This window comes from Aristolochia californica, unplaced genomic scaffold, assembly GCF_029961685.1.
Source record: "Aristolochia californica isolate CCGP_79_NKW_82.1479 unplaced genomic scaffold, dmAriCali1.0.hap1 SCAF_16, whole genome shotgun sequence".
Lineage (NCBI taxonomy): Eukaryota > Viridiplantae > Streptophyta > Magnoliopsida > Piperales > Aristolochiaceae > Aristolochia > Aristolochia californica.
Genome location: NW_027181837.1, coordinates 15,862,735 through 15,880,000, shown reverse-complemented (window position 1 = coordinate 15,880,000; position 17,266 = coordinate 15,862,735). Strand labels below are relative to the sequence as shown.

Below are 17,266 nucleotides of genomic sequence, written 5' to 3'. Positions count from 1 at the left end.
GAACTGAACTCTCATTCAACGAGATGAAGGATTTTAAACCGTAGAGATTGAATATTGCTTCATCCCCTGCATCCAGATGAAATATCATCTACGCTCCACTAACAACTTTATATTTTGAAAGGCATCATATAGTTGAAGATCATCTCAGACTTCAAGTTGACTAACCCTCCCATAATCTTCTCCCATTCGTCCGAGCTTTTATTTTTTCTTTGACCCAAACCCGATTCTCTCCCTTCTCTGAAATTTCTGTTGAAAGCGCCTTCGTTTTTTATGATGAGACGCGTCTGACCGTGGAGTCTGGGCAACTCCGGTGCTCGTTCGACTCAGACATTAGTTTTCGCTTCTCCTACACTGACAAAGAGGGAAGAAGGAGATGATACTGATCCATGGCTTCTGACCCTTGAAAGCATCTCGATTGGTTCTCTCCGAACTTTAATCTCGGTAAGGCCCACGTAATTTTCCGTAGTCCAATATCAATTGATTTTTCACTGGAATCAACTTTCACGGTATATGGTTCACGATTTTCTTCAATGTCTTCCTTTGTTGTTGCACCTACCGGGGAGCTTCTCTTCCAAATCCAGAGTTTCGTTCCTTACAGTCCAAGTTAACACCTGCATTATACATTTGTAGGCACTCAATTGAGGCTTTTAATTTGGTTTTATTATTCTTGTTTTCTTTCAATTGTCAAAAAAAGGGTGATGGGGATGGCGTACTGTTTCCCTTTAGATGAATTTATTTATCATTTATGGCTGTCGGATTTTATGAGAAACAGTTTGTGGTGCGAGGCGTATTGGGACGTCAAAATGTCAGATTTTACTTCCATAGTAGCCGCCATTGAAGCCCAAGGCCGGTTTAGCTCTCTGGAGCCGATTGGGAGAGGGTCCTTTGGTGACGTCTTCAAAGGGTAAGCGGTTGTACTGGACATGTTTCTCGTTCTGCATCGTTTTGTCGTCTGTGTTTCTTAGATCTGTATTGTGAACGAATTTACTGACCTTGATCAGGACATCTTCTGCTCCAAATTCAACAGGAATCCAATTATTGTTTTAGTGAAGAAAATAGTGAACACCTCCAATGCAGCCATGCTTTCTTGCTTTCTATTGAATGAAAGTTGCTCTTGACATATGTTTGGAACAACTTGCACTCTTTGGTTTGTTATGAAGTTACGGACATTGTTTTATCTGTAAGAGTATATTGCTTAAGCAATCTGCTTCATTATAAATTATGGGTATCCGCATGAAGGAGATGGGCTGCAAACTGATTTAACTAGATTATGAGGTATATACATATTATTTGTTATGTTTCTCGGGTGAGAAGTTCGGTAGGAGGGAGGTGGTATAGCTGCCATGGTTCCAGTGAGCTAACTGTTTCTCTGTGGTAAAAAGAAAATTATAAACTCATCTTCTACTTTTCACTTTTCTGGAGTTATGAGATGTTTTTGAGCTCATACGTTGAGGATGATGAAACCATTGAAGCGTTGAAGACTTGATTGACCTGGTTACGTTGTGTCAGAGAAAATGGTGCTCATTCCCATGAAAGAAGGAAGGAGTTACAACAGGAGTGTTGGAAATGTTAGATTTGGTAAATTATTGACAGAGGAATGGTCTAGTTAGGACTATAGTCTGTTTCTTTGTTTTTTTTGAAAATGTGGAGGAAGATTGTGTTTTTTATGAAGCGAGAGATCTTTGTTGAATGTCAGTGCAGTTGTATCTACAGTGCAAGAAGTTATCTGGTAGCTAGGTATCTTATTCTTTTGTGTAGGAAGTTTCCTGAGCGGGCATCTGAATTCGGCAGATATATTTTTGAAGTAATAAATTCCAGGCATTCCGAAGTTGTTAAAAAAAGTCCTATTTCCAAAACCTTTTGTGTTGCCCAAGGAAAAAGTGTTTTTGTTGCACCGAGTTTGTGGTGGATTACATTAGTAATTAGATCTATTAAGGTGAAATATTTATGAGTTTACGAAGTTTAGATGACATGTTAATGAAAGAGTTTGTGTATTTGCTCAAGATGCAAAAATGAAGAGGCTGCTCTATGACTATTTTTTCTAGAGCTTGGAGTTTAGTGGGGAAGGCTTGAAGAAGAAATGCATGTGTTCAGTATTAGTTAAAGAACAATCAAATGTTGTAGACATATAGGCTCAGATAGGCTCATGGCGTTGGAGACATGCTGGGATATTCTAACAAATATAATATCTATGTAGATGCACCTTTTTTATTTTTTTTATTTTTTATGGAAGGTGATTTTATTACTAGAACCAAAAAGGAGGAGCTAACTCCTAATAACAAGAGATTTCAAGGAAGCTCCTTGCTTGGCCAAAACATCAGCCACAAAATTTGCTGATCTCGGAACAAGAGACCAAAAATAGTCAAATAAATTGACAATTTCCATAATTTCAAAAAATGTGTCCCAATGGCACCATAGAGGTGGCGAGGAGTTTTCACACCAGCCCTCCTGAGCAATGGTCACAAAAAACTAATATGCTTATAACAAGATGGATTCTTGCACTTGGTGTTGTGGTATTATATCTACTGATCTGATCGGCTTTTGCAAGTCGATCATTGGCTATCCCCTTCCTGGTCTCTGTAAAATGATGATCTCAGCCTACGCTAGTTTCGTTCCATGGGGGACTTTGGAATGAACAGAATAGAAGGCGGTTCGATGCTAAAAGTGAATCTGAGGCAAGAGTAGTAGAAAGAGTGACAGTGCAAATCTCCACTTGGCTTCTGACTAAGAAGCCTTTTTGCTCTTTCAAGGGCACCTCCATTCGAGATAACTGGAGGGACCAAGGTTCAAGTAATGAAGGAGTGGACTCCCCCGGAGGTTGGTTACTTAAAATTGAATTTTGCTGGCTCTTCTCTTGGCAATCTGGGGATCGCTGGTTTTGGGGGTGTGATTTCGGATCCGTCTGGAAATCAGTGTTTCTTTTATGCTGGTCCATTAGGCATCTCCGATTCTACGTCTGCAGAATTATATGGCCTTCTTCATGGGCTCCATGTGTTCAGAGACAACTGCAGTGGTCCTATTCACATTGAAGGGGACTCCAAGGTAGTGATTGGTTGGTGTCAGCGTGATTCCCTTCCGCCATGGAGGCATTGGGACATATTTCAGGAGATTTTAGATATTGTATCATCATTTTCTTGTATTTGGTCTCACATTCCGAGATCTGCAAATTCAGCAGCAGATGTGCTTGCCAAGTAGGGAGCTTCCCTGCAATCTCTTGTTGTAAGAGATCTGCTCCCTCTTCCTTTGTAAATTTTTTTCTCTTGTTAATATAAATACATCTTTTTCAAAAAAAAAAAAAAAGATGGATTCTTGCACCTATAAAAGCTAATAAGGTTTCCGGTTCCCAAGTAAAGGAAGTTGGTGGGTGTAAGTCTCTCAACAAAGGGAAAAAACTTTCTAGGAAAAGAAAGTAGAGAAACAACTTTCCTTACTTGGTAAATTACATAGCTTTCAACAAAGAAATAAGATAATGTGTTAAGCACCTAGCCAATACTACCCAAAAGACCGGCATGTTAGGTAGCGGAAAACCAAGTACTTAACCCCAGAATCATAACAATACTCCTGCCGTTATGAGCCAACGTCCACGGCGGCTCACTCTAGTGGCCCACTCTAGCGACACTAGCCTGACTCACCTTTTGAGACTACCAGTAATTTTAATTTGGTCTCTAGGTCGCATCCTCCGGGATTCAAACCTGCAACGTGGTGCCTACTTTGATACCAAATGTTAAACACCTAGTCAATACTACCCAAAAGACCGACTTGTTAGGTAGCGGAAAGCTAAGTACTTAACCCCAGGATCATAACAGATGATGTACCCCAAAACAGGGATTTTCAAGCAAAAACAAATGAAAGAAGGATGATGAACCTTTCCTTCCTAGCTGAAATTGCCGAAATCGAACGAGAATACCTTCGATTGATACGAATCCTTATGCGAATACAACTAACGGCAAGAAACGAAAACTCCACTGTCAAAAACAGGAATAAGACTCGCCGGAAATAGTAATCGATAACCCTGGTATTCGTGAGACCAGTACTCTCCCTGAGCCACGCTCTGAAGTCTAAATGACGCGATGCTTCCTCTCCCTTCATTTCCCTCCTAAATTCCCTCCCGAAATCACTTAATATTGTTAAATTTCCAAAATACCCTTGACCCCTCTAATTATCCTTTTGTTTACTCCTTCTAGAGTAGGTAACACTAATTTTGGGTCTATCATTACCCCCCGCCCAAACTTGCACCTTGTCCTCAAGGTGAAAAGCAGGAAACTGGAGCCGCATTGCCTCAAAATCCTCCCAAGTGGCTTCATACTCGGGGAGGTCCTTCCATTGCACCAAAACCTCCATCCATTGTTGCCCATTTTTGTCCACTCTGCGTATATTCAAAAGTGCAGTAGGTTCAACCAACATCTCTAATTCAGCATTCAATTGGGGAGGAAGAATCGAAGAGGAATGTGATATCCCTTTTGCACGACGTAGTTGGGAGACATGAAACATCGGATGCACGGGGGACTCTGGTGGAAGTTCCAATTTATAAGCAACTCTTCCAACTTGTGACACCACCTCGAAAAGTCCTTAAAAGTGTGCCGCCAACTTCTCATTGCGCCGAGTGGCCAAGGAACGTTGCCGATATGGCCTGAGTTTTACAAACACGCGATCCCCCACCTGAAACTCTTCATCCCTCCGTGTAAGATCAGTTGTGACCTTCATTCTCTGCTGAGCCCGCAGTAATTGCATCTTAAAATCATCAAGATACGCATCTCGTTCCTCTAAAATCTGCTCGACTTCAGAAACTGTAGCTGTCCCGGATTTATATTGCAATTAGGACGGATGGTTACGTCCGTATAATACTCGGAATGGAGTGGTACCCATAGAAGAGTGGAAGCTGGTGTTATACCAATATTCTGCCCATGACAACCATTTCGCCCAAGTGTTTGGTCTATTAGAAGCGAAACAGTGAAGATAGGTCTCCAAACACATGTTAATCACTTCAGATTGACCATCTGTTTGAGGGTGGTAGGCGGTGCTGTGCCGCAAATCAGTCCTTTGAAGATGAAAGAGTTTCTGCCAGAAATGACTCATAAACACCTTGTCGCAATCCGAAATAATAGACTTGGGCATCCCATGCAATCTAACCACCTGTCTCACAAATAAATCAGCCACAATTTTGGCTGTAAATGGGTGCCGCAACACCAAAAAGATAGGATCCACCACCACCACCATAATAGTATCCACGCCCTCTGACTTGGGCAACCCTTCAATAAAGTCCATGGTCAAATCCTCCGAAACCATCTTCGGTAAATCAATAGGTTGAAGAAGACCAGCTGGGGACCTTGCCAAGTGTTTGTTCTTTTGGTAGATTTCACAATTTTGAACGAATTCAGTCACTTTTTTCTTCATACCCGGCCAATATAAGTCCGCAGCCATTCTTCTATATGTTTTAACCTCCCCCGAATGGCCCCCAATAGGTGTGCAGTGGTATTCACGCAATAATGTTGGAATTAATGAAGAAGTCGCAGATAAAACCAACCTACCATTGTAAAAGAGCTGCCCATAGTCAACTTGAAACCCGACTATCTTGTCACCACTTGCCAATCGTGTGATAACTTGTTGTAAGAATGAGTCCTCTTCCACTTCTTGTTGTAAAACATCCATATCCAACCATTGCACCCCAAAAACTGCAACTATATTCATCATGTCCAGTTTGCGAGAGAGTGCATCTGCCACTCTATTACTTGCCCCCGGTCGGTATTGAATGTCAAAGTCATAACCCATCAATTTTACCAACCAGCGTTGGTACTCCACACTTACGAGACGCTGTTCCAGCAGGAATTTTAAACTTTGCTGGTCAGTTCGCACCAAAAACCTCCTTCCCAGCAGGTACGGACACCATTTCTGAATAGCCAACACAATGGCCATGAGCTCTTTTTCATAAATAGACTTTAATTTGGCTCGTTAACTCAATACTTGGCTAAAAAATGCAATCGGCCGTTGCTCTTGCAGTAGAACAGCCCCCAACCTATATCCAGAAGCGTCGGTCTCCACAACAAACAGTTTCAAAAAATCGGGTAGAGCCAAAACTGGTACCGTAGTCATGGCTTTCTTCAAACGCTCAAATGCCCCGGTGGTTTCATCTGTCCACCCAATCCTATCTTTTTTTAATTGATCAGTCAAGGGTCTCGCAATATCTCCATAACCCGAAACAAATTTCTGATAGTATCCTATAAGACCAAGAAAACCCCGTAGGTCCTTAAGTGTGGTTGGTGCGGGCCAATCAAGCATAGCCTGTATTTTACTCGGATCAACTGACACCCCCGCTCTAGAAATGATATGCCCCAAGTATTCTATCTGTTTTCTTCCAAAAGAACACTTCGTAGAATTAGCATACATCCTGTGTTCTCTTAATTTCTCCAACACGACAACTAAATGATCACAGTGAGCACTCCAACTTGGTCTATATATCAAAATATCATCGAAGAAAACCAATACAAATCGCCGAAGAAAGGGTTTGAATACCTCATTCATAAGAGATTGAAATGTAGCCGGTGCATTGGTAAGCCCAAAAGGCATGACCAAAAATTTGTAGTGTCCTTCATGAGTCTGGAAAGCCGTCTTGTGCACATCAATTGCTTTCATTCGGATTTGGTGGTATCCCGACTTCAAGTCCAACTTCGAAAAGACTTGTGCTCCATGAAGCTCATCTAACAACTCATCGATCACTGGAATGGGAAACTTATCCGGAATAGTCTCTTTGTTAAGGGATCTATAGTCCTCACAAAATCTCCAACTTCCATCTTTCTTCTTGACTAATAACACGGGGCTTGAAAAAGGGCTAGTGCTCGGCAGTATGATTCTAGCAGCCAATATTTCTCCCACCAACCTTTCTATTTCATCTTTTTGTATTTGGGGTACCGATATGGGTGAACACTCACCGGTGAAGCTCCCTCCTTCAGAGTTATGGCATGCTCCTTTTCCCTTTTTTTGTGGCAGCTCTTGGGGCATGGCAAAAACATCCCCGAACTGCGTCAAAACTTTCTCCACCATTGCTGTCGTGTCCGCCCTCGGTTGTGACACTGCCACTGTGGTACTGCCCAACTCCACAAGAACCCCATATCCCTCATGCTTGATAGTGCGCATCATCGCCTTAAGTGAAACCAAAGTTTTGTGCAAGGAGGGATCTCCCTGTAACACCACCGTCTCATTACCCAATCGAAACTTCATAATATGTGTCTTCCAATTCATATAAGTGCCTCCCAAGGTTTCCAACCATTGCATCCCCAAAATCACATCGGTGCTTCCCAATTCCAAAGGCAAAAAATTCTCCACAATCTCTATTCCTTGGAGAGTTAATCGAACCCCTTTACAAATTCCTTCCCTGGGCATTGCCGCACACCTGTACCCAATTGAATGCCATACTTCGCTATTGGAGATAAAGGCAAGTGCAATTTCTGGACCACTGTGGTGGAAATGAAATTATGGGTTGCTCCTCCATCAATAAGTACGAGGACTGGTTGTTCTCCGATGCTTCCCGCAATCTTGATAGTCTTCGGAAGTGTTAATCCAACTACCGAATTCAATGACACCTCCACTATTTGAGCAGCCGCACTAACCTCTTCCTCCTGCTGTTCACACTTGCCGTCGTCGCTATTCTCCATAACTTCTTCTTCCAGCTCCTGTAAGATCAACACTTGTAGGTCCTTGTTTTTACATCTATGTCTAGCTAAAATTTTTTCATCACAACGGTAGCACAAACCCTGCTCTCTCCGGTACTAGATTTCGGTTTCCGTGAGTTTCTTGAATGGCGTCCTCTTCTTCATCTCATGTTTCGTCGTTTCTACCATGGACATGTCCTCCCATTACCCCCAACTATGGTTCCCGCTGGTTTTGGAGTACCCAGCCCAAACCGAGTCTGCTTTGTTAAATTGGGTCGAAGGCCTTATCCCAAAATGACTAGCCAACTTAGGAAACCTCTTTATCAACTAATAAACTCAAGATCTTTGTACTCACTAATCTATGTGGGACTATTCCTTAACACTCCCCCTCACCTCTTTACCAACTAATAAATTCAAGATCTTAGTACTCACTAATCTATGTGAGACTATTCCTTAACACTCCCCCTCACGTGTAGGCCCACTTTTGTGGCTCTACAAGTGGATAATTTAGGAGTAGGCAGTTTAGGTGTAGCCCCTCTTTTTTGTGGCTCTACAAGTGGATAGTTTTAGGTGTAGGCCATCTTTTGTGGCTCTACAAGTAGATAGTTTAGGTGCAGGCCCACATATGAGTACCCGCTCTGATACCATGTTAAGTTGGGTCCAAGGCCCTATCCCAAAATGACTAGCCACCTTAGGAAACCTCTTTATCAACTAATAAACTCAAGATCTTTGTAGTCACTAATCTGTGTGGGAGTATTCCTTAACATGCTTAATAACTTTGTTTTTTTCTTCCAACTTCTGGGCCAACTCCATGGTCCTTCCCAACCCATTTGGCTCCAACACCCTCACCTCGGCCCAAATTTCGGGCGTAAGCCCATTAACAAAGTTGGACTCCAACACCTTTTCTGGAATATCTTCCAATGTGGAAGCCAAATCCTCAAATCACCTTCTGTAATCTCTCACTGTGGTCTCTTGATTCAACACCAGAAATTTCTCATTAGGAGAGCTGTCTTCGAAACTTCGGAACTGTTTTAGCAATAAAGACTGAAATTCTTCCCAATGCATGATCTCCCTCCTGTTATTTTCATACTTGAATCATTTTAATGCCTCCCCTTCAAGACTGCGGCTTCCAGTTTTTCACTGTGAGATACCCGGTTAAGCTAGAAATAGCGTTCAGCTCTGTAGGTCCAGTCATCGGGGTCTTCTCCATAAAAAATTGGCAACTCTAACTTTCTGGGTCGCACTTCATATCGGCTTTGCCTATTCCGATCAACCTCGCCACCGTCTCTTCCATGTCTAATACCTCTCTGGATCAAGTTATCGCCCACTGCCGAGTCCAGCCCCTGTCTCGCCGTCATTGTCCTACTTTGTGCATTCAAATTTTGGTTGAGTTTCTCCTGGGTCCGCAGGAGTTGTTCAACCCGCCCAATCAGTGCCGTCAACCCTTGTTCCATGGCCGGAATTTTCCGAACCTCTTCCTTCATCGAGCTCACCACCTCCCTTACGGAACTCACGATTCCTTCCATCGATTCCACCCTCGACTCCATTCTGGTAATCGCCATGAGATTTTTTTGTTTTTTTTACTCTTCTTCTTCTCTACCAATCGTCGAAGTCGAAACTCAACAATGTCAACAATACAATATGTGATGGGCCAGTGGCGCCAAAGGGGGGAGCTGTCTTTGGAACACCAACTGATGAAAGTCTTCGAGTCTCCTTCAATGATTAACTTGCCATGGAGACGTTCCTTGAAAATTTGGAGGCCGAATAGAGGAGCACTAACTTAGTAGTATTAGCATCAACAATGCCCACCAGTCCAGCATACGATAGAATAGGGTCTCCATTGTGACCTCTAAAAACACCGCCTGCTCTAGCCGGCCCAGGACAACCAATAGCACTACCATCAAAATTGAGTTATATGCTGTCGCAAGGGGGAGGATCCCAGATGGCCATAATTGGAGTCTTGTAGGGGCCAGTCATATGGGATCAAGCTCCAATTTTCCCGAAGGAAAACACTTGATAGAGCGGCAAATTGTTTCCTTGTATGAAGCCAGCTCGAGATGAGACCAATGGAGTGTGAAGTCGTGTTGTCCGAGGTGCAAGCTTTAGAGTTGAATCTTCGGTTATTTTGCTCAACCCAAATGCACCATGGAACATGCACAAGACAGGCCGAAATTATTAACTTGCCCAACTGAGGAAGGCGAATCCCTCTAACCATCTCAAAGGTGCTAAATAAGTCCTGATGTAGCCCCATTTGGAGCCCAATCTTCTGAAAAATCTTCATCCAGACTTGCCAAGAAAATCCACAGTGTAAGAGGACATGTTGGACTGTCTCATCGCACTCACCACAGAAGGGACAAGAAAGATCAGGGGCGGTGAAGCCTCTTCTATGAAGGTTGTCAGATGTAAGGATCTCTTCTCTGATGGCCGACCATATTTTTTATTTTGCTTGGCACGGAGAGTTTCCAAGCCAGATTTGCCTTGTGCTCATGTATACTGTAGTCTAGCTTTCTGATATGAGAGTAAGCAAAGCAACCGTGAATCGACCATTAATGCTGGGCTTCCAAGTCAGCTTATCAATTGAATGCTCCCGGATAATAGTGCTGCTGAGTTTGGTAATGAGAGAGCAAAAAGCTGAAGATTCCTCATCATTTAGTCCCCGGTGGATCAGGAGACTCCACGACTGATCCCTCCAAGAATCAGCCACTAAGCAAGAGAGGTCGCTAGCCACCCTATACATTCCCGAGAAAACCTCTGAGAGGGAGTAGGGGCCACACGATTCATCCGACCATAAGAGTAGGTTCCTTTCATTGCCCGTGTGAAACAAGGTAGCATCTCTGAATACTGGGAGGAGCTTATAAATTGATTTCCATATCGAGGATAGGAGGCGAGCGACACCACCCTCTCTCCACCAGGCAACCGAAAACTGAAGGTAGAATTTGACCATTTTCCTCCAAAGACTGTTATGCTTGGTGTTGAAGTTCCAAATCCATTTGAGCATAAGAGCTTTGTTCATTTCCCTCGTAGGCCGGATGCCTAAAAAAAGTGTCCTTTGAAAAGGCTACTTTAGAACAAATCAACCCTGGGTAAAATTTTTTAACATATAAACAATTCTATTCAATGAGGGGAGAGCTTATTCTGTTTCACTTCAGACGTTTGGGCATAGAGACTCTACAAAGGTTGAGTCAAGAGCTGTTCTATGGTTGGGAGAGACCTCCTGTAGTCCTCAGTTAGGCAGAAGGGATAATCCTCTCTGCATGCTATCTTCCTTAACTTTTGATGAGATTGAAGACATTTGATCATTCCTTGTTGTGTTATGGTCTTATGTTAGCACGAGTTCCCCCATGTACCTATGGCCTTAATGGTGGACATGTTTTCTCTATAACATCTTCTTGTCGAAAGAAACTAAACACTGCAGCTCTATCACTCTAGTTGAATGTGTTTTTGACTTTCTTCATATGTATGGCTTCTTTCTGGGTGGCCTCGGTACTTCCTCTCTTTTTTCTTTTTTTGAAATAGTGCTGAGTTATATTAAAAGGCTCAAAAGAGTAAGATTACAAGGAGGGGAACCATCCCAAACAATGAGAGATTGCTGGGAGGTTCCAAATTTAGCTAGCCTATCAGCTATACTTCCTCTCCTTTTTCAATAAAATGTTATCCTATTTTGTTAAAAATACATTCCATTTATTTATTTTTGGTAGCTTTTATTTAGAAGAATAATCCTGGCATAAGTTTTTTTTTTTGGCTTACATGTAATGTGGTTAGCACCTTGAATATTTTCACTATTTTTTATATTTGGATTTATTTTTTATTTTTTTCAGGTTTGATAAGGAGTTGAACAGAGAAGTTGCCATAAAAGTCATTGATTTAGAAGAAGCGTGAGTACATCTCAGGCAACATCTACTTTTTCTCTTACCTTTTACGTTAATTGGTCACCTCTTCTTTGTTTTTTCTGTAGTAATTCCTAGTTAAGAGTATTAACAAAATGTGATACTTCTTGTTTTTTTCCCTTAAGATGGATTTTTTTGTTATAAAGCATTGGGTGAAAAAAGTGGGGATAGATTAAGCTAGATGTAGAATCACTTGTATGTCTTGTTTGCCTTTGATCACATTGGATCACTATATAATCCTTTTTTAGAGCCAGTTTGTATCTTGAGAGTAGGTTGCAACCAATGGCTTTTGTGCTGGATCAAAATGGTCCTGGATCAGCCTCCAGGGAAGAGATAGCCCTTCGGATCCTGGTTCCAGTTGTTGAGATTTCACGCTCGGCCTAGTCCTGTGATTAAGTTCGCTAGTCTTCTGCTCCTAATAGGCCGGTCTTTTGGGTAGTATTGGCTAGGTGCTTAACATTTGGTATCAGAGCTGGGCACGTCACGCCTTCGAATCCTGCCAGAGGCAAAGTGGGCGCTCCGCTGGAGGGTAGAGGAGGCGGGCGTGGAGGGCGGGCCCGGAGCCTCGTGTGAGGGGGCGTATTGAGATTTCACGCTCGGCCCGGTCCTGTGGTTAAGTACGCTAGTCTTCCGCTCCTAAAAGGCCGGTCTTTTGGAATGTATTGGCTAGGTACTTCAACATATGGTTTCAACACCAGTCTTTACCGGTCCTACCTCATCAGAACAAGCTAGAACTACTGCAGCTTTCGAATGAACAAGATCAAAGAAATATTGTTCATGTTTAACTGAATAACTAAATAAAATAGATAGACCTTTCTCTTTGTCTCATGTCGATGGATCTTTTCAATTGGAAGATCTCCTATATGGAGAATACACATTCCAGGTGACCGAGCCTAATTCTAATTGTTTAGTTCTAAAGCAAGATATCTGTGGGGGCTTTGGATTAGGCTTTCCACATTCGTTTACTGAAGCTTGACTTGGTCAGTTAGCTTCAACCAAAGTAACTATTGATATCAGATAACCAATCAAGAAAAAACATTGAGCTTCCCATCATAGTTAGGGGTCTCAACTTTAAACTTTGTAGTAATACCACTCCCCTACTCAGTCCAATTGGGACCATGTTGTGGTCTTGGGATTTCTCACTCTTCCTGAAATTCTACATGTGGAGCATGTGGATATTGACATGGGCCTTTAGGAACATTTCCTTGAGCTCCCCTTCTAAGTTGTGTAACAGTTATATCGCTATTGTAACAGTTATATCGCTATTACATGACTCTTGCAGATTTGGCTGATTGTTTCCCTTATCTTTCTGTCCTTGTCCACTAAGACGGTTTATCTGTCTCTAGGCTCATAAAACGCGTTCTTGGGTCTCGCTGGAAAACTTATCAAACCTGGTTTGTAGTTCACTCAATTGGCGTGACGTTCACTAATAGTTCTGCCATTTGTTTGGGAACATGGTCTTTTGGTAATTAATCCACTAGGAGTAGGCCCACACAAAGTAACGAGAGAAAGGTATGAGAAGGTCTAAAATAATGCCCAAACCTGGCTTTGATAGCAAAATTGATGTAGGACAGCAAGGGTTTCAAGGTCTAGGGTTCTCATAGGTTTCATAGTTAGTTACAAAGGGGTTTTTGACTAAACAAATGAGGAAATAGGGTATATTAATTGCATGCTAACACCATAAGAAAAATAACTTAAACATTTAAAATATACTAAAGTCGTTACAAACATGCATAACAAGTACTGACTAAAGGAGAAAATACATTAATGAAAATTCTTAACAAATTTGGGAGGATTTATACTCATCCCTCCCTACCTTGGGTTTCTTTTGTCTCTAAAAAAAGAAGATGGGTGAACTGAATGCTAATTAGTGTCTGGGTGGTGGATCTACAGGTCGGTTTTCTTATGTTTTGAGAATATATATATATATATATATTATGTTTTGAGATATCTGTATTCACTGATTCGACCCCCTATGTTCGTTACTCTATTGGTAATAAAGATAATATTCGATTCTGGTCAGATCTTTGGGTCAAGGATGCACCCTCTGAAGTTGTTATATCCCTGGTTCTTCAACTTATTCAAACTGGAACAATGGCTGGCTACACGGTGGGGCCGCTTTCTTTCTTTTGCAGGGAGGCTCACCCTCCTCCGGGTTGCTATTGATGGAATTCCTATTTTCTTTCTCTTTTTTTTCCGCTGTCCGGTGGAAATATGCAACCGCATTGATCGAATCCGTAGGAGGTTTATTTGTCATGGTGCCAATGATGTCTTCAAGTACCACCTAGTCATTGGGCAAATGTCTGTCAACCCAAAGCTTTGGGTGGGCTCGGTATGCGTCTAATGAGAGACATGAATACGTCTTGCCTTCTGAAATGGTTTTGGCGTTTCAATATCTATCAAACATGTTTGAGCTTCTCTTAATAAAATTCAGCATCATTTAAAAAAAAAATCTATCAAAATGCGATTTGGAGACCTCTGGTGGCTATGAATCTTCACTTAGATGGAAGATGGTGGATTACTGGTGATGAACAATGTCGTGGTTCACCTCTTTGGCACTCCCTCTATCCCCTGGTCAGTTCCTTTTGTGCCGGGATCAACTTTTGTTCTAGCAAACCATTTTCTCCTCTCAGAATGCCATGGTTGCTGATTTTTGGGCCTCCCATGGATGCTGGAATTTCCATTATAGTAACCTCATACTTTTATCTGACCAGCAAGATGTAGACATTCGGCCCACCACCTTGGACAAACTCATCTGGACACCCGACCCCAATGGAATTTTTTCGGTCTCCTCCGCTTATCTTCTCATCATTGGTAGACTTGAACCCCAACCTCCTTACATCAGCTCTACCACATGGAAGATTTTTTTTTTTTTAAATGGTGCTGATTTTTTTTAAGACATAAGCTCAAAGAGCAATTTACAAAGGAGGGAAGCCTTCCCAAATAATGAGAGATTGCTGAGAAATTCTGAATTTTGCCAATTTATCAGCCAAAGAGTTGGATGCTCTAGGAATGAGATTTCAATTACAATGAGTAGAAGATACAATGTCAGCAATATTATCAGTGATGGGCCAATGGCGCAAAGGGGGGGAGCTATCTTTGGAACACCTACTAATAACAGTCTTCGAGTCACCTTCAATGATTAACTTGCCATGGAGACGATCCCTGAAGATTTGGAGGCCGAACAACAAAGCACTAACTTCTGCAGTATTTTTTTTTGAGAAGAGGTGTGAATGTATTACTAAAGAAAAAAATTACATACCTTGAAGCTAAAAAGACATTTCCTCCACAACAAGATGTTGGATGGTAACGCCTTTTTTCGCTTGAGCATCGGCTAAGTGATTAGCAGATCTTGGAACATGTTTCCAAGTGCATTGTAAAACAGCAATTAACTTACAAATTTCATCAAAAAGCTCCCAATGATGCCAAGGAGGTTTTGATGGCTTCGAGCACCAGTTAATAATGACTTGAGAATCCCCTTCAACCAAGAGAGCACCCTCCTTTTTTTGCTTGAAAAGTTTTAGTCCGTTGAACAGCCCATACAATTCCGTGCAAGTAGAGTCAGATACTCCAATTGAACCCGCGTATGTGAAGAGAAGATTCGCTTGATCATCGTGAATTACTCCACCAAAACCAGGTGGCCCCGGACACCCGTGAGCACTTCCATCAAAATTTAGTTTAAAATGTCTAAGAGGAGGTTTGGACCATTCAACCATTACAGGGGCCTTCAATGGAACAGACATACCCGCAACATTTCGCCAATTTTCACGCATGTTTGTCGCTTTTAAGTTACAGAATTCTTTGCGAAGGAGAACCTAAGAGCTAACTTGACTGATGATCTGCTCACAAAGAATATTCTGAGGGAGAGCTTTTTGATTGAATTTACGATTGTTTCTTTCTTTCCATAAATTTCACAGTATTAGAATTGGCAATGCCCACCAGACCAGCATAAGAAAGAATAGGGTCTCCATTGTGACCTCTGAACACATTGTCTGCTTCAGCAGGCCTAGGACAGCCAATAGCACTACCATCAAAATTCAGCTTAATGCAAGGGGGAGGATCCCAGATGGCCATAGGAGTTCTACAGGGGCTAGACATATGGGTGATCAAATTCCAATTTTCCCGAATAGAAACACCTGATAGAGTGGCAAAATCCTTCCTTGTATGAAGCCAACTCGAGATGAGGCCAACGACATGAGAAGCCGTGTTGTCCGTGGTGCTAGCTTTAGTGTTGAATCTATGGTTGTTCCGCTCGAGCCAAATCCACCATGGAACATGCGTAAGACAGGCCGAAAGTATTAACTTTCCCAACCGAGGAAGGTGAATCCCTCGAACTATCTCAAAGGTGCCAAAGAGGTCCTGATGTAGCCCCACTTGGAGCCCAATCTTTTGAAAAATCTTCATCTAGACTTGCCACGAAAATCCACAGTGTAAGAGAGCATGCTGGATTGTCTCATCGCACTCACCACAAAGGGGACAAGAAAGTGCAGGGGCTGTGAAGCCTCTTCTATGAAGGTTGTCCGAAGTAAGAATTTGTTCTCTGATGGCTGACCACACGAATAATTTGATTTTGCTTGGCATTGAGACTTTCCAAGCCAGATTCGCCTTGTGCTCATGAATACTGTAGTCTTGCTTTCTGATATGAGAGTAAGCAGAAGTAATAGTGAATCGGCTATTATTGTTGGGCTTCGAAATCAGCTTATTAACTGAATGCTCCCGGATAATAGTACTGCTAAGTCTGGTAAGGAGAGAGCAAAAATCCAACGGTTCTTCATCATTTAATCCCCAACGGAACGGGACACTCCACGATTGATCACTCCCTGAGTCAGCCACAGAGCAAGAGAGGTCGCTAGCCACCCTATGCAGCCCCGGGAAGTCCTCCGAGAGGGATCGGGGGCCACACCATTCATTCGACCAGAAGAGAAGGGTCCTTCCATTGCCCGTGTGAAATGAGGTAGCATCTCTGAAAACTGGTAGGAGCTTGAAAATTGATTTCCATATCGGGATAAGAGGCGAGCGGCGCCACCCTCTCTCCACTAGGCACCCGAAAACTCAAAGTAGAATTTCACCATATTCCTCCATAAACTGTTATGATTGTTGTTGAAGTTTCAAATCCATTTGAACATAAGAGCTTTGTTCATTTCTCTTGTAGGCCGGATGCCCAATCCTCCTCTATTATGAGACATGTAAATATCCTTCCAACTAACCAAATGGTATCTGAAGGTGTTTTCTGAACCTTTCCAGAGAAATCGCCGACGGATGACATCAATTTTGGAGCAAACGAAGGCCGGATAGTGCATGAATGATAACAGATAATTTGGTAGCCCAGGTAGACAAGACTTGTGGAGAGTGAGACGCCTTGTTGTAGATAAGAGTTTACCCCTCCAAGTGGCTAATCTCTTTTCAAATTTCTCAATGAGGAGGGACCATAGTGACGCCGAAGGCTGAGAATCAAAAAGTGGAAGCCCAACATATGCAGCTAGTATATTTCCCACAGGGCATCCCAAGTAGTCCACCATATCCAGAAGCCCAACTGGATCAATGTGGTAGTCAAGAATAGTGTTTTTTCCCTAGTTTATGTTCTGACCGGAAGCCAACTCAAATAATCCAAGAACAACACGCAATTTTCTGATTTGATCTATAATACCAACCTCGAAGCAAATAGTATCATCCACAAACTGGAGAATCGGAATATGAAAGGCTATGCAATCTGTCGTGGGGAGGAGCCATCCC

General features: G+C 42.3%; 1 protein-coding gene across 3 annotated transcripts in view; it reads left to right on the top strand.

Annotated features, from left to right (window-relative positions):
- Positions 1–305: 305 nt before the first annotated feature.
- The window catches only part of LOC137953488 (uncharacterized), a 43,257-nt gene continuing 26,296 nt past the window's right edge, over positions 306–17,266 (top strand). For all 3 annotated transcript variants that reach the window (XM_068800914.1, XM_068800913.1, XM_068800912.1), the window contains exons 1-3: positions 306–441; positions 773–904; positions 11,465–11,521. In XM_068800914.1, the coding sequence (XP_068657015.1) occupies positions 804–904; positions 11,465–11,521 (158 nt within the window). In that variant the 5' untranslated portion in view covers positions 306–441; positions 773–803. The remainder of the gene's footprint in view (positions 442–772; positions 905–11,464; positions 11,522–17,266) is intronic.